The following is a 27425-nucleotide window of genomic DNA, read 5'->3' as shown; positions in this document are numbered from 1 at the left end:
ATGGGTATATTTTAGGGGAAAAACATCTTTCTATTGCAGTTAAGCCACACAAATGTAAATGAATTAGTCACTTTTAAATTTATAAAGAACATTCCACTAAAGGCACTCCACAAGACCAAGGTCAGGAGTAGAGAGTAAGGATAAAATATTAACAAATTAAGAAGACAGTATAGTACAAACCAGATCAGTACAGTTTAAACAGAAGATGCATTGTATAACATTTTACAGTCATAGCTGATGAAAATTAGAAAGATAAAAGGATTACATCTTGCCTGAAGAAGGGGCCTGAGTTGCCTCGAAAGCTTGCATATTGTAATCTTTTTAGTTAGCCAATAAAAGGTGTCATTTTGCTTGGCTTTTCTCTACATTCATAATGGCTAACACGGTACAACACCCTAGTACTAAAGATAAAAGGTTAATTTATAATTGTGATTTGATTGTGACCACTAATGGAGTTTTCCAGATGGATAAATGAGTGAGTTACTTAAAGGACGATTTTTATTAACTCTAAGAACTGAGTTAAGCTTGGTCCCCGTTTTGTTTTTGTTTGTTTTTTCTTTTGTTGTTGTTCTTTCTACTTAAGTTTCCTGTAGGCAGCTGGGAAATTTCTTGGTTTGGTCAGTTCCTGCTCTGTGTGAAGAATACAATGTGAACGGCCCTGTACAGCACATTAGAGATGTTGTGGTCACTAATTGGTTTCAGCCTTTACTGTCATGTTAATGATAAGCCAGTCCACAAAGCTTTATAACTCTGTGTGTTGCTTTTAAACTCTTGTTTTAGTGGTTTTATGCAATACTCACTCTTTACCCAAATAGAGTGGGAAATGTAATTGACCAACAGCTAATATTTAAGTATTTATTTTGTGTGTTCATGACTTTGAACCTTCAGTCCGGAATGATGCTCAGACTGATGGCAAATATCAAAGATGTTATAAGAACTTGTGCTGCATAAAGCAGTTCTAAGTTAAAAATATCACAAAAGAATCACAAAGAGCAATCAATACCAAAAGGTATTCATCCATTTCTACTTTGTGGGAACAAGTAATGCCAACTCTATTATATTTGTTTGTAATAAAAGGAAATCTGCTACCAAACCTTAAACCTCTTTTCAGTTCCTGGCAGTCATTGATGTTAGTTGAAAAGTAGCTCAGGACTATTCAGGAAAGTAAAAGGCTGTTGTCAGAAGATCTCAGGTATGTAAAAAAACTGCTACAAGACAGCCAACAATGATCAGTAATATGGGGCATTGAAGATGAAAAACATTCTAAAAAAAACAGCAGAGTTACAAAAACATTAAATACAACATCATAGGCCAATGTATTGAAGCAAAATAAGGGGTGATGTGCATTTTTAAAGCAAATATACATACCTTCCCAGGGATTATGTTCTTGTTTTTCATAATTTGCGAGGAATACATTTAGAAAACCTTTTATTTCTTTTATTTATTGCAGCTAGACAAGATAAAACAGAAATGAAAGAAGGTATTTTATAAATGCTTTTAGTGATACTTCAACTGCCCAAAAATAAAGTATATTTTCTTAACAATAGTACTGACAGAATCACTCACAATTTCATGTATACTTCTTTGCAGGTAAAGCAGACAAAATAGAAAAGAAAGAAGGTATATTAGAAGTGTTTTCAAATTTAATGTTGTCTATTGTTAACCAATTATATATGCTACATGTGTAATTGCTCAATTTTTTATTATTCATTACAGCCAAATCAGAAAAAATAGAAAAGAAAGAAGGTGAATTAATTTTGTTTTCTTAGGAATTATATCCTATTAATTTTTAATATATTTACAGGGAATAATTTAGAAAGCTTTTTGTTTCTTTTTAGCTAAACAAGAAAAGACAGAAAAGAAAAAAGGTGAGTTAAAATCTTTTTCTTAGTAATTGTATTATTTTAAAAAATTGTACAGTATTATACATTTGCAGTGAATAACTAAAAAAAAGTTTTTCTTCTATGTTTTTGCTAAACCAGAAAAGACAGAAAAGAAAGAAGGTGAATTCAAATCTTTTTCTTAGTAATTATATCCTACTAATTTTTAATAATATGTTTACAGGGAATAATTTAGAAAACTTTCTGTTTCTGTTTTAGCTAAACCAGAAAAGATAGAAAAGAAAGAAGGTGAATTAAAATCTTTTTCTTAGTAATTGTACTGTATTATTAAAAAAAATGTACAGTGTTATACATTTGCAGTGAATAATTGTAAAAAAAGTATTTCTTCTATGTTTCAGCTAAACCAGAAAAGACAGAAAAGAAAGAAGGTGAGTTAAAATCATTTTCTTAGTAATTATATTATTAAAAAAATTGTACAGTATTACATATTTACAGTGAATAATTAAAAAAAAAAGTATTTCTTCTATGTTTTAGCCAAACCAGAAAAGAAAGAAGGTGAGTTAAAATATTTTTCCTAGTAATTGCATTATTTAAAAAGTTGTACAAGGAATAATTTAAAAAGTATTTCTTCTATGTTTTAGCTAAACCAGAAAAGACAGAAATGAAAGAAGGTGAGTTAAAATCTTGTCTTAAGAATAATATGCTAGTTTTTAAATAAGCAGTTTAAGAGAAATAATTTTTAAAAAACTTTGTTTCTATTTTAGCTAAACCTGAGAAGACAGAAAAGAAAGAAGGTATTCTAGAAATGCTTACATTAAATGGAATATCACAGATTTCTTTTTGAGAATGTTTAGATTTTGTCATGTTTAGCAGAGGAGGAAAAAAGAAATTAATTTTTCACAAAAATCAGACAATATAGAAAAGAAAGAAGGCATGTTTAAAATAATTTTTCCAGTTTCAACTGTAGACATTTTGTTGTTAGTTGACTTTGGGAGGAATGGCCCAGAAATCTGCATTTCTTTATTTTGCAGCTAAACCAGAAAAGCCAGCCAGAAAAGCAGAAGGTATGTGAGAAATCCACTTATTATTTTTTCCAATCCGGTTACTCAAAAAATGTGGAGGAAGCAGTGTAGTAACCAATGGAACCAACTTTTGGTAAATTTTATTTGCACATTTCTCAAAATCACCGAAAACAATCAAAATCAAGTATGGGCTATTGTACAGTTTTCCATACTATAAGTTAAGTAAAAGCATTGTTTTAGTAACAATATTGTATAAACAGTTCAAGTAATTATTTTTTTTATTTATTGCAGTTAAACCAGAAAAGGTGGAAAAGAAAGAAGGTTGGTTAGAATTCAATTCATTTCTTTCATTTTGCTAACCTTGTTGATCTAATATAAGTTTGCATACATCTGTGGTGAATACTAGCCCTGAACTGTAGCACACACTCACTAACTCACACATCCATAATGAAAGAGAAAACCTAACTGAAAACTTGAAGAAGATGCACGTTCCACCATGACAATATATGGGCTGGGATTGTAACCTGGAGATATGAGACATCAGTGCTAACCACTGCACCACCCTGCTGCTCCTCTTTTAAGAAAACCTGATATCAAACTGAGTATTTTATAAATTTCTAGTAGCAATTAGGGAGTTTGCCCCCTGCTCACTTCACTCGCCAACCCCCCCAGCTTGCACTACACGCCAGCCACTTCGTGTCTCTGCCGCTTGCATTGTGAAGAGGGAATCTGAATGCACCCCAAGGAGACGCGGTTGCTCCTCCGAAACCCCCTCTTAAACGGTGATACAATGGGTAACAAATTCAGTTTTTTTTTACCTTGTTTTTGCTCAATCAGCTGTTGGCTTACTGCTGCTGCTGCCGCCATGCTGGCGGCGCTTCAAACATTTAAAAGCCTGTACAGCAGCTGTCCTACTCTTTGTTTTTTATTTCCGGCCCCGGTTGTGGTTAAATCTCTCGGAACAAAGTCTCGTCTTGCGGGATGTGAGTTCTTGCTATTTTTTAGCTTATAATTTAAAAATGGAATTAGAATCTGAAAATCTAACAACATCACATTAAAGTTCGATACATTCTGAAAAGAGTGATACCAAACTTATATACATAGGTGTTAAAATAAGCCCAATTTGAAGCATGACAAAAAACATGACATAAAAATGTCACATAAAATCTTTGGACTTTTAGGCTTAGGATTTTATATATACGTATAGAGTAGATATTATATTGTATTATTTTAAAGAAATAAAGGAAATAATAAACAAGCAAATACTTAAAAATATTCACTTTCTATATCAACCAAACCAGAATAAATTGAAGAAAAGAGAGTAAGTTAGAAATGTACTTAAATTTTATAATGTACACATTTGCCAAGTAATAATTGATTTCTAACTCATTTAAAGGAATTATTCACAACACTGTTTTTCTGTCTCTTGCAGTTAAACCAGACAAAATACCAATGAAAGAAGGTATGTTTGACATTATTTTGTTCATTTTTGTAACCTGGTTATTTTAAGACTGTGCTGTAAAGAGCTTTAACCTTTCTTGGCTGCATAAGTGCAAGGCCCGTGCCAACCCTGAATGAAAAGCCAGTCCTGTTTAGGACACACGCACTCATCTACACAAGGAAAGAACACCTATGTGAACAATTAAATAAAATGCAAACATAATCAAGTGTGTTTTCACAGGTTGGGATGCTACTGGTGCTAGCTAGCTAATGGGGACACGAAGCAGGATTTCAATTTACCCTCTCAACAGTTCAATTATTACTAAAATACCCTTTAAAATCAATAACATATTAGCTATGGCCAATTTGTACCAAGTTGATTTTCTCATAAAGGTCTACATATTTTTTTAATCTTAAAATATTAACTACATTATTGTATTAATTAAACATCCTTTTTTCTACAGAAATAAAACCAGAAAAAACAGAAAAGAAAGATGGTATGCTATGGGTGCTTACAAAATTTTATGTTGTAGATATTTTTCTAGTAATAAATTACTTTTTTAGTAATTCTACAAGAGAACTAGTTCAGAGTAGTGTTTTTTTTAATTGCAGTTAAACCAGACAAAATTGAAAAGAAAGAAGGTATGTTATAAATGCAATTTTATATAGTGTTGTTGACATCTTTTTTTTACAATAACATGTTTTGTACTAATTTTATTAAAAATATATGTAAAGAGTTTTGTTTACTTTTTTGCAGTTAAACCAGAAAAAACAGTAAAGAAAGATGATGCAGCAGGTTAGTTATTATTGTATTCTGGAGATTCTGAATATCAAAGAACTGGACCTCTCAGGGCACACAGTGTTTTTAGTAGAAATCCATAGGCTACCAGTCTTTGATTTATTATTATAGCAACCAGGTCAAATCTAAGCCCTCCAGCCACTATCTCAGCTACCACCCATCAATCAAACCTTCAATGGCAATGAGAAAGAAGGGAGAATATATTGAAATAAATCCAAAAAATTTAGAGCATAAAATTCAAAAAATGCTATAACAGCACAGACTAAGAACTTGCACAGTGTACATCTATTGAACATTTTTCTGATCAAACAAATTGTTGAGTCCCAGAACTGACAAACTGAACTTGAACTGGAAAATGAAACACAGAAAGGTGATTTGGCAAAAATGAACAGAAAGCTGATTATTAGTAGAAAGGAAATGTGCAAAGGCCAAGTAGGCACACCAGCCTAGTGGCTGCATGACTTGGGAGAGGGGGGACACCAAAGCGATGAACAATGGGGGCCAAAATTACAATTTCACATGTTGTTATGAGTGCGCCAATTTCCAAGGGGGCATTTTTGATTTTACTTACCGTTTCAAGTGTTGCCAGTATGTAAGGAACAACTCCGTCCATTGGTTTCACAAGTTGTCATGAGCATGCTGATCTCAAAGGAGGACACGCTCTCCGATGTCATTTATGAATCATGGGTACTTGCTTCCAACACTGTCTAGGGGCACCATGTAGCACCATTGAACCAGCCCTGATAGCTTAGTTATAGGCATTACTTCAGCAGCACACTTCCTATTTAATGCAATAACATTGGCTTCTTTCCTATAGTGCACAGACCTCCAGTGCCATCATTCTTCAAAGAATCTGTAACCCTTTAAAATGGTAGCCATTACAGAAATTCCAACACATTTCATTTTAGTTGGCACTTTAGCCATGCACATCTCTGCAGATAAATTCTTTATTTTAGATCCTTCTGTGGTTGCCTTCTTTTCTGTTTAAAAGAAATAAAAAAACATTTCTATTCTGAACAGGTTCCTCCCATGCAATTCTGCTTAACTATTAACTAAGTCACATCTTGCAAAATGGCAGTCTTTAGTTATCATTGTAGGGAAAAACTGTTCAGCTTCACAACTTAAGTAACGTACATTAAGTAGCAAAAACAGGAGTCAACATTTACATGATTAAATAGGGCCCAAAGTAAATTTTTTTGGATAGAAAACTGTGTATAATATGTATACATGTGTATACAGTAATATATATATATATATATATATATATATATATATATATATATATATATATATATATATATATATATATATATATATATATAGTATGTGCTATATACACAGTATAAACAGCTATCTGTTTATGTATATTATATCCTGTTTTGTTGGCTTTTCAACATTTTTGTGTTATTCTAAATATATGCATTTGTACTTTATAGCTAAATAACTGGTTGTTAAATGGAAATGGGCTTTATGAATATGAATTCATTTCTTGAGGAAGATAATTAAGTAAACTTATTTTATTTTTGTTCTGGAGTAAAGAGGCAAAAACAAAGAAAGAATTTTGGGGCAGCTTGTGCCCAACCCTGTATATTTAAGCACATGAAAATTAGAAAAATAATGCAGTTTAAGTGTGCAAGATGCAAGTCTTCCCTCTATTCTTCCATTCTGACTGCCCAAGATGGCATCATCTTGATTTAAGAGGCATTCTATGAGGAAGAGGCAGTTTAAGGTGGTCAGACCCCCAAAGCCATTTCATAGGCAGAATGGTGTCAATCTTCTTTTCTGCAGAAGTAGGAGAAGAGAGATTGTTATTAGAATTGCCACCACTTGTCTTCACAATCACTCAAGCCCTTAAGCTGTTCCCCTTGCTCATGTGTGTGACGGTAGTTAAAACAGATACTGTAAGTTGGAAAAGAAGGAAAGTTTATCAAACGTTTCTCGGTAAAGTTTAAAAATGCTGTCATTTTCATTGTTATTAAATATCATTTGATAAAACACCTCTTTTTTACTGTAGCAAGAACAGAAAAAACAGAAAAGAAAGAAGTTATGTTAGACAAACAAAAATACATTTCATTGTTTGTGATATATTAAAAAATAAGTTAAATATTTTTCATGTCAAAGCTATTTTTCACAATTATGGTATATATCGATTTGCACCCATGCTCTGTAAAGTCCATTTTAAACAAGCTTTGTATATTTTAATTTATAAAAAAAATGCTGCACTTAAGAACACAATTTTTCATGTCAAATTCATGTATGCCACAACCCCTCTAAGTCCGATCGAATTGTCTGCAATCACCACATTGCAGAGTTCATCTTCTGTCAAAGTGTGATGTTCTGCCACCAGCAAGAGATCTCTCAGAACTTTATAGCAGAGCACATGGATTCTTTATTAACATGAAATTTGACTTACTATAATAGACGTAAGTGCAGCAGCATGAAAGCATACAGTATTATATGATTAGGCGCCTGTTTTCTGTTTGAAATGTTTGAATGATGGAAGACACAACACTAGGCAGTATTTTCTGAGTCACCCCAGCCATTGTAAGGCTATGACTAATTATATGGCCCACAATTGTGGCTTTACAGTAATCCCTCGCTATATCGCGCTTCAACTTTCGCGGCTTCACTCTATCGCGGATTTTATATGTAAGCATATTTAAATATATATCGCAGATTTTTTGCTGGTTTGCTGATTTCTGCGAACAATGGGTCTTTTAATTTCTGGTACATGCTTTATCAGTTGGTTTGCCCATGGCTGAGAAGCTACCCAACCAGAGTGCGTATTACATATTAAATAAAACTCCTCAAATATATTGTGAGTACGGGGGCTGTTTGCACCCCTAGAGGATACGGCCGCTCTTCAATATATGCTGAAAGATTACCTTCACATTGCTCTCTTTCTTGCTGGGCTTTCATATGGCTGATTTGTCAAGCGATATGCTTCCAGCACGGTGCTTCGCATACTTAAAAGATCAAACAGCACGTACTGATTTTTGATTGTTTGCTTTCTCGCTCTGACATTCTCTGCCCCTGGCAGAGGGGGTGTGAGCAGGGGGGCTGTTCGCACACCTAGACGATACGGACGCTCGTCTAAAAATGTTGAAAGATTACCTTCACGTTGCTCCATTCTGTGCAGCTGCTTTATCAAGCGACATGCTTCCTGCACGGTGCTTCGCATACTTAAAAGCTTGAAGGGCACGTATTGATTTTTGATTGTTTGTTTGTTTTTCTCTGTCTCTCTCTCTCTCTCTCTGACATTCTCTGCTCCTAACGGAGGGGGTGTGAGCAGAGGGGCTGTTCGCACACTGACCTAGAGGATACGGACGCTCCTCTAAAAAATGCTGAAAGACTACCTTTACATTGTACCGGCTGTGCTTCGCATACTTAAAAGCCAAACAGCCCTATTGATTTTTGTTTGCTTTTTTCTCTCTCTCTCTCTGACATTCTCTTCTCCTGACGCGCACTCCTTTGAAGAGGAAGATATGTTTGCATTCTTTTAATTGTGAGACGGAACTGTCATCTCTGTCTTGTCATGGAGCACAGTTTAAACTTTTGAAAAAGAGACAAATGTTTGTTTGCAGTGTTTGAATAAAGTTCCTGTCTCTCTACAACCTCCTGTGTTTCTGTGCAAATCTGTGACCCAAGCATGACAATATAAAAATAACCATATAAACATATGGTTTCTACTTCGCAGATTTTCACCTTTCGCGGGGGGTTCTGGAACGCAACCCCCGCGATCGAGGAGGGATTACTGTATTTCATTAGGGACAATTTGATGTGTATGCTGTATTATTTCTGTGTTCTGTTGTCTTGTCTTCACTATTCCACCACACATCCTTACTATTCTTCATCTTCCGTCAGCTCCTATTCAATGATATCCTGTACAGATTCCTGCACATTCAGGATTTACGTCAATTCTGCTGTGCCCTTGCCGCATAAATGTATTCAAAACTTCATAGTTTGTGAATTTAACTTTTAAAGCTGATTTCACAGCAATTGGCAGTGGTTGATCTAAGATCTGAAGTACTAGGGTGTTGTACCATGTTAGCCATTATGAATGTAGTGAAAGTCAAGCAAAATGACACCTTTTATTCACTAACTAAAAAGATTACAATATGCAAGCTTTCGAGGCAACTCAGGCCTATCATTTTATCAGACATTTCAACAATACTACATCTTGCAATTTATTGAATATGTGCTTGACTGATTTTGACTTTTGGTTGAACAGATTTGCATGTGATGGCTTACAAACTGATACGTTCAAGTTCAAATGTTTTACAGTACAATGAGATTGAGGTGGCATCCCCCCTGAGCAGTGCAAACACAGTAGACAAAGGAAAGAATGTCCATCCATCCATTCATTATGCAACCCGCTATATCCTAACTACAGGGTCATGGGCGTCTGCTGGAGCCAATCCCAGCCAACACAGGGCGCAAGTCAGGAAACAAACCCCAGGATGGGCAACAGCCCACCGCAGAGGAAAAAATGTACATATATAAAATAGAGTAACTATAAACAAAAAGGTGTACAGCACAATTTAAGTGCAAACAATGGCAGATATTATAAATATGCAAATAGGGCAAACCACACAATAGATAACGAAAAAAGGTGCAAAATAATCAAATGTGGTGATAAACAAGAAGGTGTACAACAACATAGATACATATACAGGTCAGAGTCTAAAACTATTCAGCTTAGAAGATACATAATTTGTTTTTATCAACAAGACATAAGCACTTACTAGTTAGGCCTACTTGATTATCTGCATACATTTGCTATAACATTTACAATTTGTGGTAAACAATGCATAAGTGATTCAATGGTGTAGTGTTTATGCACATTGTTTCACAAATGTTAATTGTCATTCAAAAAAAGGTGATAAAGCAATTGAGAAAACTGTACTATACTGTACTGCATTTTTATAGTATCTAGGGTCACTAATTTAGGCTGCATTTTTCTTTTGTCTATTTCAGCTAAACCAGGAAAGGAAGAAGGTACTATAATTATATTTTCAAACATGATTTTTTTGTAGGATTTCTATTTTAAATATGAATACTTTTTTAAATAGTGTTTCATGTTAGAATAGCCTCAACTTTAATAAGATGATCATCATTTTTACTGAAAGTAGAAACCATTAAAGGAGTTAGAAAAGTCTTTTAACTTTGATTGCATTTAATGGATACTGAAAAAACATTTTTTTAAAGTTTATCCTTGTTTTTTTTTTAACAGAGAAATTAGTAAAAGCAGAAGACAAAGGTTTGCAGATTTGGGATTTTTAATGTGAATTAATATCATTTAAAGCAAAGAAGAAAGACAAGTAAAATCTATAAATGTAATATAAAGTATGTATTTTTGTAATCCTTGATTTGAAGGTAAGATTGCTTTCTTCATTGGCTAAGGCTTTTAAAAGTGTTAAAATACATTACAACAAGCATATGTGAATTTGCTGTTTAAGGAACATAACATTACATTTTCAAACCTGCTGTTATCCAGTTTAGGCCCTTGGGTGGGCCAGCACCTAACATGATAATTTTGGGAGTGAGACAGAAAAAAATAAGTTTTTAATTTATTAATTCATGTATTTATTTTTACAAAAGTTCTACACGACATTTAGTTTTTTGGCAAAGCCACAAATCCAAATATTTACCTTTATGCCATGCTGGTGCTGTTATACAAGAGTGCCTTTGTTTTGGGATACGCCACACACTTACGCTCAGATCTGATTTCAAAAGAGTTGAATAATCTGCACAGAGATTATTTAAACAAGTTTATATTTGGTTTGGTGCAACAGGAAACAAATTAATTAACTTCTGACATGGTGTTATCTCATTGTAAATATTTTTACCTACACTCTTTGAGTATAGTGCCACATTTGGGAAATGATTTAGTAAGGCAAGGGCAGAATATACAATTAAGAATATTGTAATATGATTGTATTTAACAATAAAGTCATTATAATGATTACACTTTTTATCACATAAATTCATTTTAATATATGGTTAATAATTGAATAACTGTGGCCAGGAGGTTGAGGTATACAATTTGTTGTCATTTGTTACCTAAAATACTTGGGGCAATTAATTATTTTGACAAGATCTTTCATTGGCTAACTAAAAAGATTACAATATGCAGTATACAGTATACAATATGCCTGAAGAAGAGGGCACAGCCTGAGTTGCCTTGAAAGCTTGCATATTGTAATCTTTTTAATTAGCCAATAAAAAGTGTCATTTTGCTTGACTTCTCACTACATCCATAATGGCTAACACAGTACAACACTCTAGTACTACAGACGAGATCTTTCAAAAGCAATTCATTCAGTTAAGTAAAATACTTTGTTTTCTTAGAAATGAAAGATATATGGAGAGGTTAATATCCTGTACTGGCCTCAGTCTAAAATGGAACAGCTTTAACTAGGCTATCTGCTCTAGTCAAAATGAGCACTTGCAAAGCACAAGTAGTGTCCCACTATATACTACAATTAGTAAATCTCCATTTCAGGGTTTTTACCTGCCTTTCATATACAGTTATTGTTTAATCTTTTATTATTCGTAGTTGTAAAACACTTCTGACAGCAATAAACATGATTCAGCCCCGGATGGAGGAGAGATTATTCCATTGGAAAACACTTAACCTTTAAGTGTATACAAACAATCCCTGGAATTTCATTTTAAATTCTTAGGTTGATGGACTGTGTGGACAAAGATTAGTGAAGGAAATTTGACTGTTATTTAAAAAAAAAAACTACTATAGTTCTTGGTAATTTCTCCATTCATCTTATGCCTGTATCACAATATGTAAGATGTTGTAATGTTCATGCAAGTAAACCAATCTTAAGAACCCTGAGTGATGAAATGGTAAAATCTACAGTTAATTCAGACATCTTGCCGAAGTTCTTTCTAAGGTCAACTAACAGAAACTGTCTAGACCAGTTATTAAAGAAGGGAGATCTTCCCCATTTAAGCCATAAAAGTGGCCAGGTGCCATCCCATTCAATATTCTGTTTTCCACCACCAGTGATATGCACTTGGGTGGTTGTGTAGCAAAAGTAAAATGAGACACATGATATCCATCTAGTGCAATGCAAACGTCTGCGGTGGGCTGGCGCCCTGCCCGGGGTTTGTTTCCTGCCTTGCGCCCTGTGTTGGCTGGGATTGGCTCTAGCAGACCCCCGTGACCCTGTAGTTAGGATATAGCGGGTTGGATAATGGATGGATGAATGCAAACTTAATGTAGTTTTCAGGGAGCAGCAAAAAGTTAGTAATATATGTTTTTCCACTTTTGTGTTGGCCTTGCTATTTTTATGTTTTTCCATCCATAATTTATCTTATTTCTCACATGCATATTTGTACAGCGCAATATGCAATTAATAAATAAGTACAATATGAATAGTAATCAAACATTGCTGCAAACAAATTTTCTTTTTTCCATTTTTAGTCAGAAAGAAGAAATATGACATGAGTTGTAACAAACGCCATTGAACTTGTGAGATTTCTGAACTCTTTTAGGACCCCCAGACAGGAATGCATGCCTGCCTCATCTGTGGAGGACTGCTTCTCTGTTGCTGAGGCAGCCACAGGTTTGCAGCGCAGCAGTAGAGCGCCATGGAAACTACGAGTCAATCGAGATCTTGCTATACACACCAGTGGCCGATTGGTGATTCAAAGGGAATTATAAATGCAGGGAACAGTATATCTTGTCCACTGACCTGTCCACGACAATGCCCGTTTGCTGTGTCTGTGTATAGGAGAGTGGTAGCTCCCTCTGCAATAATTAACCATGCTGTTCCTGTTTCAAGTTGAATAAAGCTGGTTTTGCTAAAGTACTGAGACTCAGACTCATGTTTTGGGTTGCTTAAGACAGTGACTCACACGTTACAGCATAGAAAATTACCACATCATTGTGATATTTGTGAAGGAGCGTCTACACTTTCGGATGTTTGGAACGTGAAACTAACACTTATTAAGTAGTCTTTAATTTGTGTTCATTTTTAATGTATTAAAACATACTATAGCTTCAATACTGTTTGATATTGCTTAACTCCATTATTGCATTTACACTGTAAATGACACTGTAAGTTGAACTGCTGACATTTTAGTCAGGTCTGTCTTTCAAAATAGGCAAGAAAATCTCAATAAAACTGTTTATTCAAAGCCTAAATTAACAGTATACTTGTAGTGTTGTACCTAAAAATATTGTCTTTTAAGACAAATATATTACAAGGAAAATAGAGCCTCTTAGTTAAAGCAAGGGAAAAGGCTTAGGCTTCATGCAAAAACAGCCATCGTCATGGATATAAATATTTGAAAATAAAGTCAGTTTCAAAATTACATTCCTATTAAATCACTTTATTTTTAGAGATTATGTATGTTCACATTCTTTGCCATTAACAGTAAGGCACAGCAACATACATTAAAAATTGCTTGACTATAGTTATAAAAAGTACATTCAGTCAGCAGCTGAGCTACTAATTAAAAAGGCACAAGTAAGGAAGCAAAATGTATTAATGATCACAGTGTGATGTTAGGCGCAATTAAATAACAGCTTGGCAACAAAATACTTTTCAAAACATTTTTTAATCTAGTCATCTGAAGCAATTTGCGCAACTGTTTTGCACTTTTATTAATTTTTTTATGCTGTATGTTGCCATTTATCTTGCAATCAAATTTAAATCTTAACAGAGGAAGTACAAATCAGAAGTCCATAAATAAAAGCTTATTTAGGAGCAATAGTATGGCTTCACAATTTTATTCAGAAACCTGCTTATATTGTGTGTACTGTACAAAGTTTCCCTTTGAGTGTTGCCTACTTTACTGTTGTGATATTTCTTTGTACAATGTGTTTTGTGCATACTATTAACATCTATCCAAAGATTTCAGTTTCGTTTGGGCATTGTTGTGCCTCAGCTGTTTTTTATTTCATATTTCTGACCGTCTTTAAAGCAGCTTTACAAAAGAAAACAAGTCTAAAATACAATAATTTTGAGAAAATATCTTTATAAATGAAAACATGTTAGAAATAATTTAATAAAGGCAGCATGGTGGTGCCGTGGTTAGTGCTCAAACATTCAAATACTGGGCCCTGTTTGTGTGGGGGTTTCAGGTTCTTTGTATGTTTTTGTCTTCTTGTACAATTTCCTTTTGCTGTTCTGGATTTTCTCTTACATCAAGAAGACATGTATATTAAGTTAAATGGTAACTCTAAACTGTCCCTTTGTGAATTTATGTCATCACGTGCTTGATTGTGCCCTTTGATGTACTTGCATCAGCTCCCTAAGCTTAATTGTAGAAATATAAATGTAGATGTTACAAACACCCATGATGATAAAGACAAGGTGCTGACGTGCTGACATTTTTCTCTTTTTCTTTTCAATTTGGAAAGTTTACAATAATCTCTGTCCAGAAGTTTTCCACTTATTCTTTGAGAAGTTAGTTCCTTTTCTATGGATTTTGATTATTTATTTGGTAACTTGTGTCTTCTTGAATAACATAGTTTAATGGTTATGGTCACTACTCCTGTCAAATCATCCTTAGTCACAGCCCTTTTTGTTTGGAACTACATATTAATAGAATATGCTGCTTCCTCTGTGTCACTACAATAGACTTCTTCAATATCTTATCAAATTTAATGTGGATTTGATGTGCGTGACAACTTCTGCCTAGTATGGTGTAGTCCTTTCTGTAGAATTTGATGGTCATTTGGATCCTCTGTGTTCAAGATGGTTTATTAGGGATAGTCTCAAGTTCTGGTTTCTCATTCACCTCACCAGCTATGATGTCAGCACCTGCATATGTTAGCTCAAGACTTCAGTAAGGCTCAGGTTGTATCATTCTTGCTAGCTATTAGATAGATAGATAGATAGATAGATAGATAGATAGATAGATAGATAGATAGATAGATAGATAGATAGATAGATAGATAGATAGATAGATAGATAGATAGATAGACGGACGGACGGACGGACGGACGGACGGACGGACGGGCGGGCGGGCGGGCGGGCGGGCGGGCGGACGGACGGACGGACAGCAGCAGCATACTATTGTTTGCCATTGCAACCTGTTGCCTAACAGCTGTGGCATTTCTCTCTATTGCTCTCTATTGCTTTGCTTGAAATCACATCTGCTGTTAGTTTTGATTGCAAGCAGTTTGTTAGAAATTCTGATCTCTGAACTTCTTTCCACCTCATCTATGTCATTCTTTAACAAAAGTAAATGTTATGGTATATTGATCTCTGTGTCCTGTTGTTGGAGATTTGTAATTTACAGATTAAAATCCTTCTTCAATAAACTTTTAGCAGTTCCCAGTATCTGCTTGAACTCAGTGTCTTCGTCAATAATATGTGCTTCTGCCCATAAAGTGTATTTGAATTGATGCTAGGAAAGATGTCAGTATGTTTGTCCTCCAGGCACCATATGTTCCACTAGTTTCTTTTGAGCGCAGTAAAAGGTCACAAATATACTTCGATTGTTGCTTTGCTCATTTTTGTCCCATAGCTTTTGAATTTTACTTGGACAGCAATGTTTTTTGTAGTCCATGTTAAGAATTTGGGAACTAATTGTTTACAATCATTTCAAAGTTGAGATTGATAAGGGTTTAGCATACTGTACGCAACTTCGTACCTTGCTTGGCATAACTATCACCACTATTTATACGATTTGGCTTATGCTGTTTGATTTGTTTCATTTGCTTTGTTTGTTAAGTTTTGTTGTCAGGTTCTAGTTCGAGATGCCTTTCACTAATTGGTCATCCATTGAACAAAGTAAATCTCCCCATGACTATGATGATGACTATGTGACAATTTTAGAAAGATTGTATGATCAGATGGATGTTCACTGGTTGGTAACATAGTGTGTTAGAGCTGAAATGTCACCCAGCTTCATCATCATTATTGTTACTATTTATTTTTGTATGAATCATGAATTAGATGAGTGAATTGTTTAATTTGCCATGTGCCCTTTCTTTAAGGTAACTTATAAATCACAATACATTCTGTATATTTGAAAGACCAAGTATTACTTAATAAATAAGTCTCTTCATGTTTTCTTGGAGCAGAACATTGAAGCAAACATTTATTGTGAGATGTTCTGTTTGTCCCCACATTTTCCTGAAGAAATTGAATACTTTAAGTACAATGTAGTAACCAGTATCTTAAAAGACATTATCCTTACCTCCCCAAATAAAAAGTAAATTGAAATCATGCTTATTTACAATACCTGAAATATGGCATGTCTGATATTGACTTGTAAGGCTGATAACACTACTTAAAGTTTTAAATCAAACCACTTCTTTTTCTTCAGTGTAGCACAGCAGACATTGTTACTATTTTAACCTTAACTTCACATTACTTTGGATACAGAATCTAGACTAATATGATGTTTTGCCAGACCAACTGACATGGTGAAATTGAGTGATGTGATAAACTGGCATCTTAGATGGACTGCATTGGTTCCTGTGCTGTTAGGAAAGCTTTGGAAACAACAGGTTTAAAGAACAGGCAAATCATTGGTCATGGTGTCATTTCACAGCTTTGGGGATTACAGTTTAGTTTTTGGAAGGTAATTTTGTAGAATGCAAATTTTCTCACCAGATTTTTTTCCATTTGCTTGGGTTCCACCTGCATTTCACAGACATACATGTGTTAAAATATCATACCAACAGTAAACTATTATAACCAAGTGTCATTGTGGATATATATATGCATGAGAGTGCTCCATAATGGGCTGGCATATCATTTGGGTTGATTTTAAGTCAGTACCAGAGGTTCCAGGATAAGCTTTAGTTTCCTGTGATTTGGTGCTGGGCCATGCATTGAATTTTCAAATTGATTTCATATTTTCAAAAAATCAGTATGTAAAAGCCAATATTTCCACAACTTTTTCTGAACATTAAATAAAATCTGCCATTTCCAGTGGTTTTTCTAAGCACGATTGTGTGAGTTCCACCCATGTTGCCTGCCAGTGAGTGATGAGTGTGAGAAAACAATGGGTCACGGATAAGAAAAGTACGAGTGTAGAGCAGAAAGGGGTATCTCTGCTGTATGCACCTAAAGATAAAACATATTACTGAATTTGAAAAGTGCCCCCCAGGTACATGAAGTGCCTGCAACGTGCCCTATTGCAAAACAGGTCAATGCTAAGCAAAGTTACACAAAATGTTCATTATTCCATTGCATACTGTATGAGCAGACAAGCAGCAGGTGGAAGGAGATAACTGCAGCTGCAGTAACTTACCAAACTGCAAAGAACACTTTTGATTTTTTAACTTGTAAATCAAAAATACTTACAAAAACAAAAATAATTCTCACCAAGAGTGAAAAGTCAGTGAGGTATTAAGCACTCCATTCATTTCCCACCATCTCCTCCCTATCCTAAAATTCTGCAAGCAGAATTATGAAAAAAACAGTAGTCTTAGTGGTTTTGTTCTGTGGATAGGATTCTGTGTCCTTGTAAAGTTAAATTGGAAAAAACTGCCCACAGGTGACTCCCAGCCTGAAATTGGTACAGGAGTTGAGAATGAGGTTCCTGGTCGTACTTGGGACATGACGGAGAAAGATAGCAATTTCTAAAACTCTGTAGGCTATGGAACTGTACACATCAGTCAGGTACAACCAAAACACAGCCAAATCTCCCTTCCCTTCTCTGTGCTTCTCTGATCAACTGTGTGACCACTTCTGTGTTCTTGAGGCACCCTGGCACCTAAAGGACCATGCCCTTCTGTGCTGAAGTTCTGAAGTTCCCTAAATACCCCATCTGGGTGTGGAGACAGTGTTGAAAAATAGCGTTCCCTTCACAGTCAGCTAACATTTCAAATTATTATTTTGACTTGGTGTAGAAATTGTGTATATACTTGTCTGTATGATGCTGATCTTCAGTTGTTTAATGTGTTTTGAGAAGTAGTATGTTGCCTAGTCCTACTGACCCTTTTCTAAACAAACAGTTTTTGTGATTGAATTTTTTTTGTTAAATATATGTGCCAGTCTGAATTTGTTTAATTTCTTTAAAGAAATGTAAAAACAACTTTATGATTGAAAATTAACATGCATACATTAACATGATGTGCATGGTAACATTCTAAAGTGAATTTGTGATCTTTAACACTAGAATTACTGGAGCCTACAAAAAAACTCGTAATCCTGGCCCCCCTTAAATCCCTTCACACCTCTCTGTCAATGTCTTTTGTTTTGTAAATGCATCAATCAGGACATGCAGCAAGCAGCCTGCTGTCTCATCCCCTGCCTTGACGGAGCTCAGCTCACATTTTACTTTATGGTGCCAAGCAGAGTGCAGTGGTCTATTAGCCAGCAAAAGCGCTGTGAAGAAGCTGTCTGTTGCTAAAGTCTTGCCTTTGTCCAGTCTGATAGCGGTCACGGGACATCATATCTTTGGTTGCCGGTACAACAAACAGTTCTGAGCAAGCATCAGCCACAGCACTGCTCTTGCAAAAAGAATGGGGATAAATGCCATCAACTCAGAGGGGGAGAGGCAAGTTCATTGTACCACATGAATGTCACTGAGAGAATAAAACTGAATAATAAAAAAACAAGCGCTAACTTTTAAAAGTAGCCAAAATTTACACTGGGTGTTACAGACTCAAATGAAATTCAAGTTTTTATTGAATTGTAGAAATAATAATAGCAGCTCAATACTCGGAGCACCAGTCTCAAACCCGGGACCTTCTGGTTAAAAGGCAGCAATTCTTACCTCTGCACCATTCAAGAATACATGTAAACTCCTTGTCGATTGACATTTGAGCTCGCGTTTTTAACTCATTGACAGCCACATGTAAATTGAATGCTTTTTTTTTCTTTGGTTATATTCTTGAATGAAAGTGCACATGTTTATTTGATATTTGGACTAAAGTCTTCACACATTATACACTTCTCGTCATTATTAGTATAACATGGAAAAAGTTTCTGCTTAATGTATGTGTTCAGCATTTCTTGCATTTCTCGCATTTTCTTTCATCCTACACTTACTCAGATCCTTGTAGACACGGAACACACATGAAATGCATGTATTCTAAATAACGATATGCTGTATTATTTACACTATACAACTCCAGGCACATCACACGCACATAAGGATCCTTGGCTTGAGCTGGGAGAAGTTGAGCTCTGTCAAGGCAGGGGGATGGGACAGCAGGCTGCTTGCTGCTTGATGCATTTACAAAATAAAAGACACTAATGGAGAGGTGCGAATGGATTTAAGGTGGGCCGGGATTACAAGTTTTTTCATAGACTTCAGGAATTCTAGTTTTAAAAAGTCAAAAATAACACAGTTTTAAAAATCTATTTTTTTCAGTTTTTCATATATCATATATATAATTCGGCAGCCTACTCACTCACTCACGTCTGTCCGAAGCCGAAAGCGCAGTTGCCTTCTGCGCACGTCCGAAGCCGAATGCGCAGTCGCCTTCTGCGCAGCTGCCCGAAAAAGCTTATGAGACCGACATCTCGGCAGGCGGCGGATTTCCGGCCGCAAAAATTCAAAGAGAAAGGCGACCTCGATTAAAGCTCTAGAGGCCTGAAAGGCGATTTCGACTACAGCTCGAGGCCTAATTACGCATTCATTCAATACACCTATATCAGGTTTGTGGTGCTTATACTTATTACTATTCCATATTGTACTGGAACATTCATCATTCAATATTATACTATAGGCCTTGAAAATTCATCAACTAACAGTACAAGCCTGTACAGTAATGAGTAAAGTGGACTACAATCATTACAAAACAACTTCTTCGTTACTTATCATTTGTTCTTCATACACTGCTGACACAAACTCGTGCCCGTTTCATCTTACGTTTTTGAAACGGCTCTTTGTCTAGTGCTTAAATAATTTGGTATCTCTTTAATATATCAACAGCATACAAATATATAAACTTATCCTTATCAGGCACTAATTGTGACTTGCAGGCTTTCCTCTTGTAAGGCCACCATTATTACATTCAGCTGAACTCACATAAATATTTAGAACTTTATCTTTCTAGAAGAAAGTATTTACTGTCACAAAATTCAATGAAATGCCTACATGGCCAATATAGGGGGTAAAAAGTAATTAAACCACTTTGGAAAAATACATTGTTTTCACTTTTCTCCTTTGCTTCACACCTCAAAATGTTACCATTATAAATGTGTCTTGACAAAATATGGTATTTGATATAAAAAATACATGTATATAATAATGTATTTTGTTAAGATTGTTTTGTTACTTTAGTTAGATCACTTATTCACATGAGTGACACAATCACTCCAGCATGATACTGATATGCCCCAAGGTTTTCTCTTAACTGGCCATTCAATACAAACTTCCATAACAGAAGCCAAATAGACTTCCTTACTACATGCACAAATGGTTCCTTTCAATCTGGAGAGGTAGGAGATCTCTTCTGAGGTTCTCCTATATTGTCAAGCTTATAATTTGTCATGGAACCTGAAGTCAGTACTTCTGCACAAGAATCTTATTTTAGCTGCTTGGACCTATGATCTCTCTCTTTTGGTCACCATTCTGACCGCAAGTGAGCATGGGGACATAGACTGACAATTAAATCAAAGTTTTATTCTCAGGTCTTTGTTCATTCTTTACAACCTCAGTCTGGTAGAATTCCAACTAAACTGCCATCTCTGCACTGATGCACTGGACAAACCCCAAATTACTTCTGCCTTGGCTAGAGAACAGGACTAGTGAATAAGCTACTCTTCTGGGTTCATATATTTGTAAATCTGACTCTGAACCTCACCGCACATCACTGACACAGAATACAACATATATATAATTATGTACTACATGTATATACAGTATATATACTGTATATTGTCAATTTAAGGGCAGATAGGAGAGAACTGGGCAAGAATATACTAAATTCTGGCACTTGGAAGGAACAGTATTTGAACTTTATTTTATGCTGGAGCCATTTTTCAACCATGCAGCAAACCTGACAACTTCTTAGGTGTCTGCTTAATCCTGTGATGACCTGACAGATTAAAAGAACTCAAGTGCATCTTCCTCAGAAGCATTCTGGTAAAGAGAGACAGGAGCAATGACTAGAGCAGTGCAGGAGGTGGCATGGACAGGACAGAGAGAGAACAGAACGGCATGTAAGTGATGCGACTTTAAAACCTCCAAACAATGTGCCATAAGTGCCTTATGTGCTACCATCTGCAGTTGATCCTGCAATGGTAAAACTTAGTTATTGTAGAATGTGCTTCTTTCAGATTTGAAAGCTGTTTGAATGTGTGTGTGTTCCTTCTCTGGGTCTTGTTCAGCCACAGAGAAAATTCACTTTCAAACAGCTTTCAAATATGAAAGGAATGTATCTCAAACAGCAAGCCACAGCAGCAAAAGCTACGGCAGCAGTTGCCCAGAAGTCTGAAGATATTCCCCTTTCAGCTACCCCAAACTGTGTGGCTCCTGTTCCTATTTGTGTCACGCATATGCTGCAGAAAACGGCATCTTCGTATGATCCCAAGTGCTTCCTTCTTTGCTTTGAGCACACAGCTATGATGATGTGCTGGTACAGAAGAGACAGGGCTGACATTGTGGCTTCTCTTTTGACCGGCGATGCTCAGTAAGCTATACAAAATACAGTACAGAAGATCAAAGAAGATGATCATTAAGAATAGTAGTCAAAGAGAGTAGCAGGGGTCAGTAACGAAGCCAGAAAGTAAATCACATTACTAAGTTTTTGTTCATCTTGAATAGCAAGATGAGTAACATGGAGTTCTTTTGTAACATCTCACAATATGACGTTATCAATTGCGCACTCCCCAAATGATCATGGGACGTTGCCATAGAATATGGAGAATCTTTGACTCTCAAAATGGCAATGTTTATTAAAAGAAGAAAACGGTGTTGAAAATTATGGTAACAAAAATTGTGAACTCTTAAGTAAAGCAGTAAATAAAAAAAAAACCAATAGCAGAATTAGATTCCTAAGGTTTAACCACCAACCCCAAACAAGATAAATAAATAAATAAATACCCAGGAAAAAATAAACAAAATCACAAATCATACCATGTAGCCAGGAGGCACTTCCCAGTCATGCAGAACTTTCATCTGACAGGGGAGCCTACCCCCAGCAGCTCCATCCAGCAGCATCCAATTACCCCACCAGGGCTGTCCATCTGAACTACAACTCCCATGCGGCCCTGCAGGTGTCCAAACTGGAACCATACCAGAGGGATGCTGCCATTCGTACTGGAGGAACACAAGGTCCTCGGATTCAGTCTCCACTGTCCTTCTATTATAAAGACTTCCCAGCTGTCTAAGGAGATCCCCCCTATTTCTTCAGCCATTTCTGATCTGTGGATTTAACTTACAAATGCATTAGTCTCTTCTGTACTTTTTTCCAGAAGGTACAGATGAGGAAGGTGACTGTGCAGAATGGTCTTAGGTTCTTAATAATATTGTTTCCCTTTCCCATTAATCTTCTGTGCAGCGTCTCCAGAGTGTGGTTTGTAATAGTAAATAACAGTACCAATACTCATTAAACCCAAATTAAGGAGATCTCAGAAATGGCTTTCTTGCTGCTTTCTAAATTATGCTACATAAAACATACATGCAAGCATGTGGTAGCTATTCAGAAGGTATCAAAGAGGTGAAAGGTGCCATCATCCTTCTAGTACAGATATCTCTAAGTGTTAAAGTAATTTTTATGCAGGCTTCTTTGCAGGTCTGACTCTTTCTAGGTAGCTGACTCATTTTGAAATACTGAATGATTTACTAATTAATGTTTTCACTGACTACTGATTATCACCTTTCAATTCTACTTTCATTCTACTTGACCCTTTACAGGAATTGGCTTTTGCTTTGTGAAGCGCAGCCTATTAATCTATCTAATTTGTATATTCAGTACTGTTCATTGCTATACACCATTTAAGCTTTTTGACTTTAGACCTTGAAACACAAATGACTGAGCCACAGCAACAAATTTTACATACAAGTAAGAGGAGGCAGTGCAGGTGAGGGACCAGCTAAGTCAGCCCCATGTCCCACTAAGAAAGTAAGTTTATTTTTTTTAAACATGCTATTTTATGAAATTTTCTTGATTATCGTCTCAGTTGTATGGTGTGCTCTATACAGTTACTGAATTAAAGAAGGTTTTAAAGTAGAAGTCATAACATTAACAGTTAAATTCATCTTTTCAAGCCATCTTTAAAATGGAAGTACAATGCAGACAATTAACTAACTTTCTCCTGGTAAAATCTTTTCCATATTCATTTGTAGTTACTGTTCTGATTGGCTCAGTGCCTTACACATCTTGTATATCTGCTATTGTATTCTACTGTCACAGCTTTCTTCCCAGTGGGCAATTCTGCTGTAATCACTCTCTAAGATAAATCTAAATGCTGTAATCCCTTTCTTAAGATAAAACTAAAAGTTTACATTTTTCTGTGTGACATAAAGATCACATTTTATCTCTGAGACATTTAATCTCTTTTATTATACCGTGCATACTCAAATCTTGTTTAAGTATAATTTGAAACAGGAAAAGATTTCACTTAATAATCTCACTTAAGTTTTCAAGTTGATGAATTGAAAACTGATGGTCGGTGGTATGAAAGACTATACTTAAATATAACGGTATCAGGAGTGAATCCTGTGCAAAATCAGGAGATGGTTGACTATCGGCCAGTAGATTAATCATTGGTGTCTCTGTGCTAGAAGCATTAACCACATTTACACAATGTTCTTTTGTTCAACTATTCACTCTAGGATTTTTGAATAGAATGAGCAGATTTGGGCAGTGTAACATGGTGAGAGTGAGAAATTCACATGCATGGACTTTGTAACAGTAGTGTTTAAAGTGTGTAGAAACTAATCCTAGATGGGATGCCAGTCGTTCACAGGGCATTCTGATTTACACACATCCACACCAACACTCACTCAAACCAATGTCCAATTAACAAAATCGGCATTTCTTTGAATTTGCAATAAAGCCCAACATTTCTTCAGGAAAAATAATGCAGTAGCAAGGACAGCATACAGTCTCATCACATAGGCCAGGACCAGCTTTGAACTGAGCAATGTCCTTGGAACTGTGAAGCACAAATATTACTCACTTTGCCACCTCAATACCTTACTACCACAATGAAATAATTAGATAGTTTTAGTCAAAAAACCAGTTAAAGGCACTTAAATTTTCAGCATTACATTTATTCAAGAAAGGTATAAACGATCCAATGAGACACGCTGAATTCTCACAGGTCAACAAAACTAAGATTTCATTATTGTTCTTAGATGCAAATGTAATTAAAAGCAATTTCCAATCAAGTCAGTTTTTCTAGTTCAGCTGATGGCATTATTCAGATTTAAGGAGTATAATTGTAAATAAAACTAGAAGAGACAATGATTATAAAAAAAAAAGAAAGAGAAAAATTATGTATGACCCAATGCGCCTAAATGTGATCCTATGGCTGGTGAATAGCCTGTAAGGTAGCTGCTTAATGAGGGAGTAATTCTTAAGATTAATTAGACAATTCCTTTAGATAGCTTGTTACAATTTTCATTTGGTTTTGAATGATAAAGAATATGAAGTTAACCTTTGTCAATTTTATCCTTCATTTCAGTTCAATTTTTTGTTTGGAATTTATAAAGAGTTAATGGTCAACATTCATTAACATTTGTTCTGCTCATCTATTATATTAAACAAATGTTACATGAGGAACAGGAGAGATAACTGTTCACAAGTACCGGTAATTCTTGGCTATATGAAACATGGCTATCATTTGTTGTTGTTATTTTATTACTATCCAAAGTACCCAGTGTTACCTATATATTTGTAGAATGGATTAAGGAATGAAAACAAAGGTTTATGTGTTTTTTTTTAAATGGTGACTCTGTTGTTTTTGCTAGTTGTTCCATCTGTTATCTACACTCACTCTCTGTCAATATTTGTGCCCTTGTGAGTCGAGAATTTGTTCTTTTTGGGTCTGATTTGTTTCCGGAATTGTGGTGACTCCTTGTTGGGTGGTAACCATGAATGCTGTCATGTCCGACTGCCAAAGTGAACAGTTTGTAATGCTTATATTATGAAGAAAAGTCATCAAAGCTTTAACTAAACAACAACCCTTTAATTTTCCTCTGTGTTGGGTTGTACTTCCACTCCAGATCAAGCTTCACCCAACACTCCCCTGCAAAAGCTCCAGATGCTCCTTTTTATATTATAGTAGATAGAAGCGTTATATGATGTTGCCCAGTTAAGTAATGTTAAGCTCTATTCATTTTGTCTACTAGTTTGGCTTCAGTCTGTTTGGATGTTTCATTTGCTCTAAGACAGCAGGTGGCAAAAGTGAGATGGCACACATGGAAAAAAAAAACACCGGAACCCCTCAGGGTAAAAATTTTGAGTTCCAAACTACTGTATCTTGTCCATATGGTCCAAGGGAGCAATTATGCAAAATTTGGTCAAAGGGTGTAGGATTGCATAGGGAACATACACACAGACATTTTTCTTTATATGTATATATAGATTGACACTCTAATTTAAATAATTAAGGCAGGGGTTGAATAAAATACCCAAAATGTTGCTTGTTTTTGAAGATGAGTAAAACAAAAATCTGCATAGTCAATCTATGACAATGGACTTTTATAATAGAATTTAAGAGCAGTATTGACTGATTAGCTGAACCATTCATTCATTTGATTGACATCAGCTATTGACAGAGAGATATCCTTACCATTATGCAGCTCTTTGTCCCTTTAATATTATTAATTCAGCAGACATGCGACTATTTTATTTTCAACTAGAAAGTGACCACTTTTTCATTTACTCTTGAAGTATGATAACTTCTGAAGGGGTACTCACCTGATCACCAGCAGAGTGGGAAGGAAGGGAGACACAGACTGGCAACAGGAAGGTCCTGCACATGCAAGTGTGTGATTGCCAAGTCATTGCGGAATAGTGTGCCCTGTATATGTGTGTGCTGCTATCATCAAAAGTGCATTAAGCAGTTTTCCTACCACAAATGTATGTGTGTGTATGCACGAGTGAGAGAGAGAGATTATGAGGGAAATGGGCCGGGTGCAGCAGGACACCAAGGAGCAGGCAACCCAGTAGTGGACACTGATTAAAACCAGAGAGAGGAAGATTAAAAAAATGGCAGAATTTGCACATATGGGAGTCTGGTTTCCCTCAGATGATCCAGGCTGTGCGGTAGATGGCTTGGATAGCTGGCTAGTTAAGTGCATCTGAGAACTCAGAACTGCAAGGACTCCACAAATCACTAGAGGGAGTTCTTGCCTGCTGCCTCTGGAGCTGTTGGAACACTCCCATGGACCTAGAAGTTCTATGGCTTGACTGGAAATGACCCTGATATGGCTTTTAAATATATCTCAGAGAGAGAGGCCTGTGGAATTTATAGTTGGAGAATGGATTGAGGACATGGGTGCATCTAATTGGAGGTAAAGAACATAGAGTCTGGAGAGGGAGAGAAATAAATGAGTGGTGAGAATGGAGTGTTTTTGTTTGGTAGTATGGTGGGCAAATGACAGGCAATTGTTCAGAAGCTGTTGGGGCAGGCCAGAGAGACTGCTCTTTCTTGTTGTTTATTTGTTTTGTGCTATTCCCATTGCTTGTATTATACATGGCTCACATGAGGAGCCCCTCCTGTCACAAACTACAGATAAGTATAATTATGTCCATGTAAGAAAATAGATGAGTGGACGTACACACAGAAATGAAATCAAAACATGCAGACACTGTTACACAAAATATAACAAACAAGACACCTGGAACAAATAAAGCAGTGGAATCAGTACAGGCAAATGGCACATGTGCAAATAACACAGCAAACCTGCAATAGGAGGAACAAAACGGTAAATGGAAATAGGAGGAAGGATGAGAAATGAAATGCAACATGCTAAAGACTACACTGAAAAAAGTATAACCTCCATTCAACTTAAAATAATTAAGGTAATGATTCACACTTAATATTTTCAATCTGAACCAATATTCTTTTTATCTTATTGAACCCACAATTTTTAAGTTGAGGCAAATCATTTAGAGCAGGGGTTCTCAATGTCGGTCCTGGGGGCCCACTGTGGCTTCAGGTTTTTGTTCCAACCAGATTCCTAATCAGTGACAACATCTGATAACACTGAGCTCAATTAATTAGCAGACATTTTTTTTTCTCTTCACTTATTCTTCATTAAGAAATGTTTTACATTTATAAGACATTTAGGAATATTTCTGCTTTTGCTATTTATGAGATTTAAATGCTTAACAACCTTTTGTTGATTTCATTCTATTTTGCCCTTTCTCTGTGCAGTTTGCTCCCTTCATTGTATCCTAATAATGACAACCAGTGGAGCAGACAGCCA

The 27425-nt window shown here is 35.7% G+C and overlaps 1 protein-coding gene across 1 annotated transcript in view; it reads left to right on the top strand.

Moving 5' to 3' along the window:
• The window catches only part of trdn (triadin), a 456738-nt gene that overhangs the window by 262450 nt on the left and 166863 nt on the right, over positions 1-27425 (top strand). The window contains exons 17-34 of the mRNA XM_051924220.1: positions 1451-1480; positions 1591-1620; positions 1717-1746; positions 1839-1868; positions 2100-2129; positions 2240-2269; positions 2376-2396; positions 2483-2512; positions 2606-2635; positions 2873-2905; positions 3155-3184; positions 4296-4325; positions 4768-4800; positions 4916-4945; positions 5061-5099; positions 7117-7146; positions 10080-10100; positions 10336-10362. Coding sequence (XP_051780180.1) covers positions 1451-1480; positions 1591-1620; positions 1717-1746; positions 1839-1868; positions 2100-2129; positions 2240-2269; positions 2376-2396; positions 2483-2512; positions 2606-2635; positions 2873-2905; positions 3155-3184; positions 4296-4325; positions 4768-4800; positions 4916-4945; positions 5061-5099; positions 7117-7146; positions 10080-10100; positions 10336-10362 — 534 coding nt within the window. The remainder of the gene's footprint in view (positions 1-1450; positions 1481-1590; positions 1621-1716; positions 1747-1838; positions 1869-2099; positions 2130-2239; positions 2270-2375; positions 2397-2482; positions 2513-2605; positions 2636-2872; positions 2906-3154; positions 3185-4295; positions 4326-4767; positions 4801-4915; positions 4946-5060; positions 5100-7116; positions 7147-10079; positions 10101-10335; positions 10363-27425) is intronic.

This window comes from Erpetoichthys calabaricus, chromosome 3 (genome assembly GCF_900747795.2).
Source record: "Erpetoichthys calabaricus chromosome 3, fErpCal1.3, whole genome shotgun sequence".
In the NCBI taxonomy this organism is placed as follows: domain Eukaryota; kingdom Metazoa; phylum Chordata; class Cladistia; order Polypteriformes; family Polypteridae; genus Erpetoichthys; species Erpetoichthys calabaricus.
This window is presented reverse-complemented; position numbering and strand designations above follow the sequence as displayed.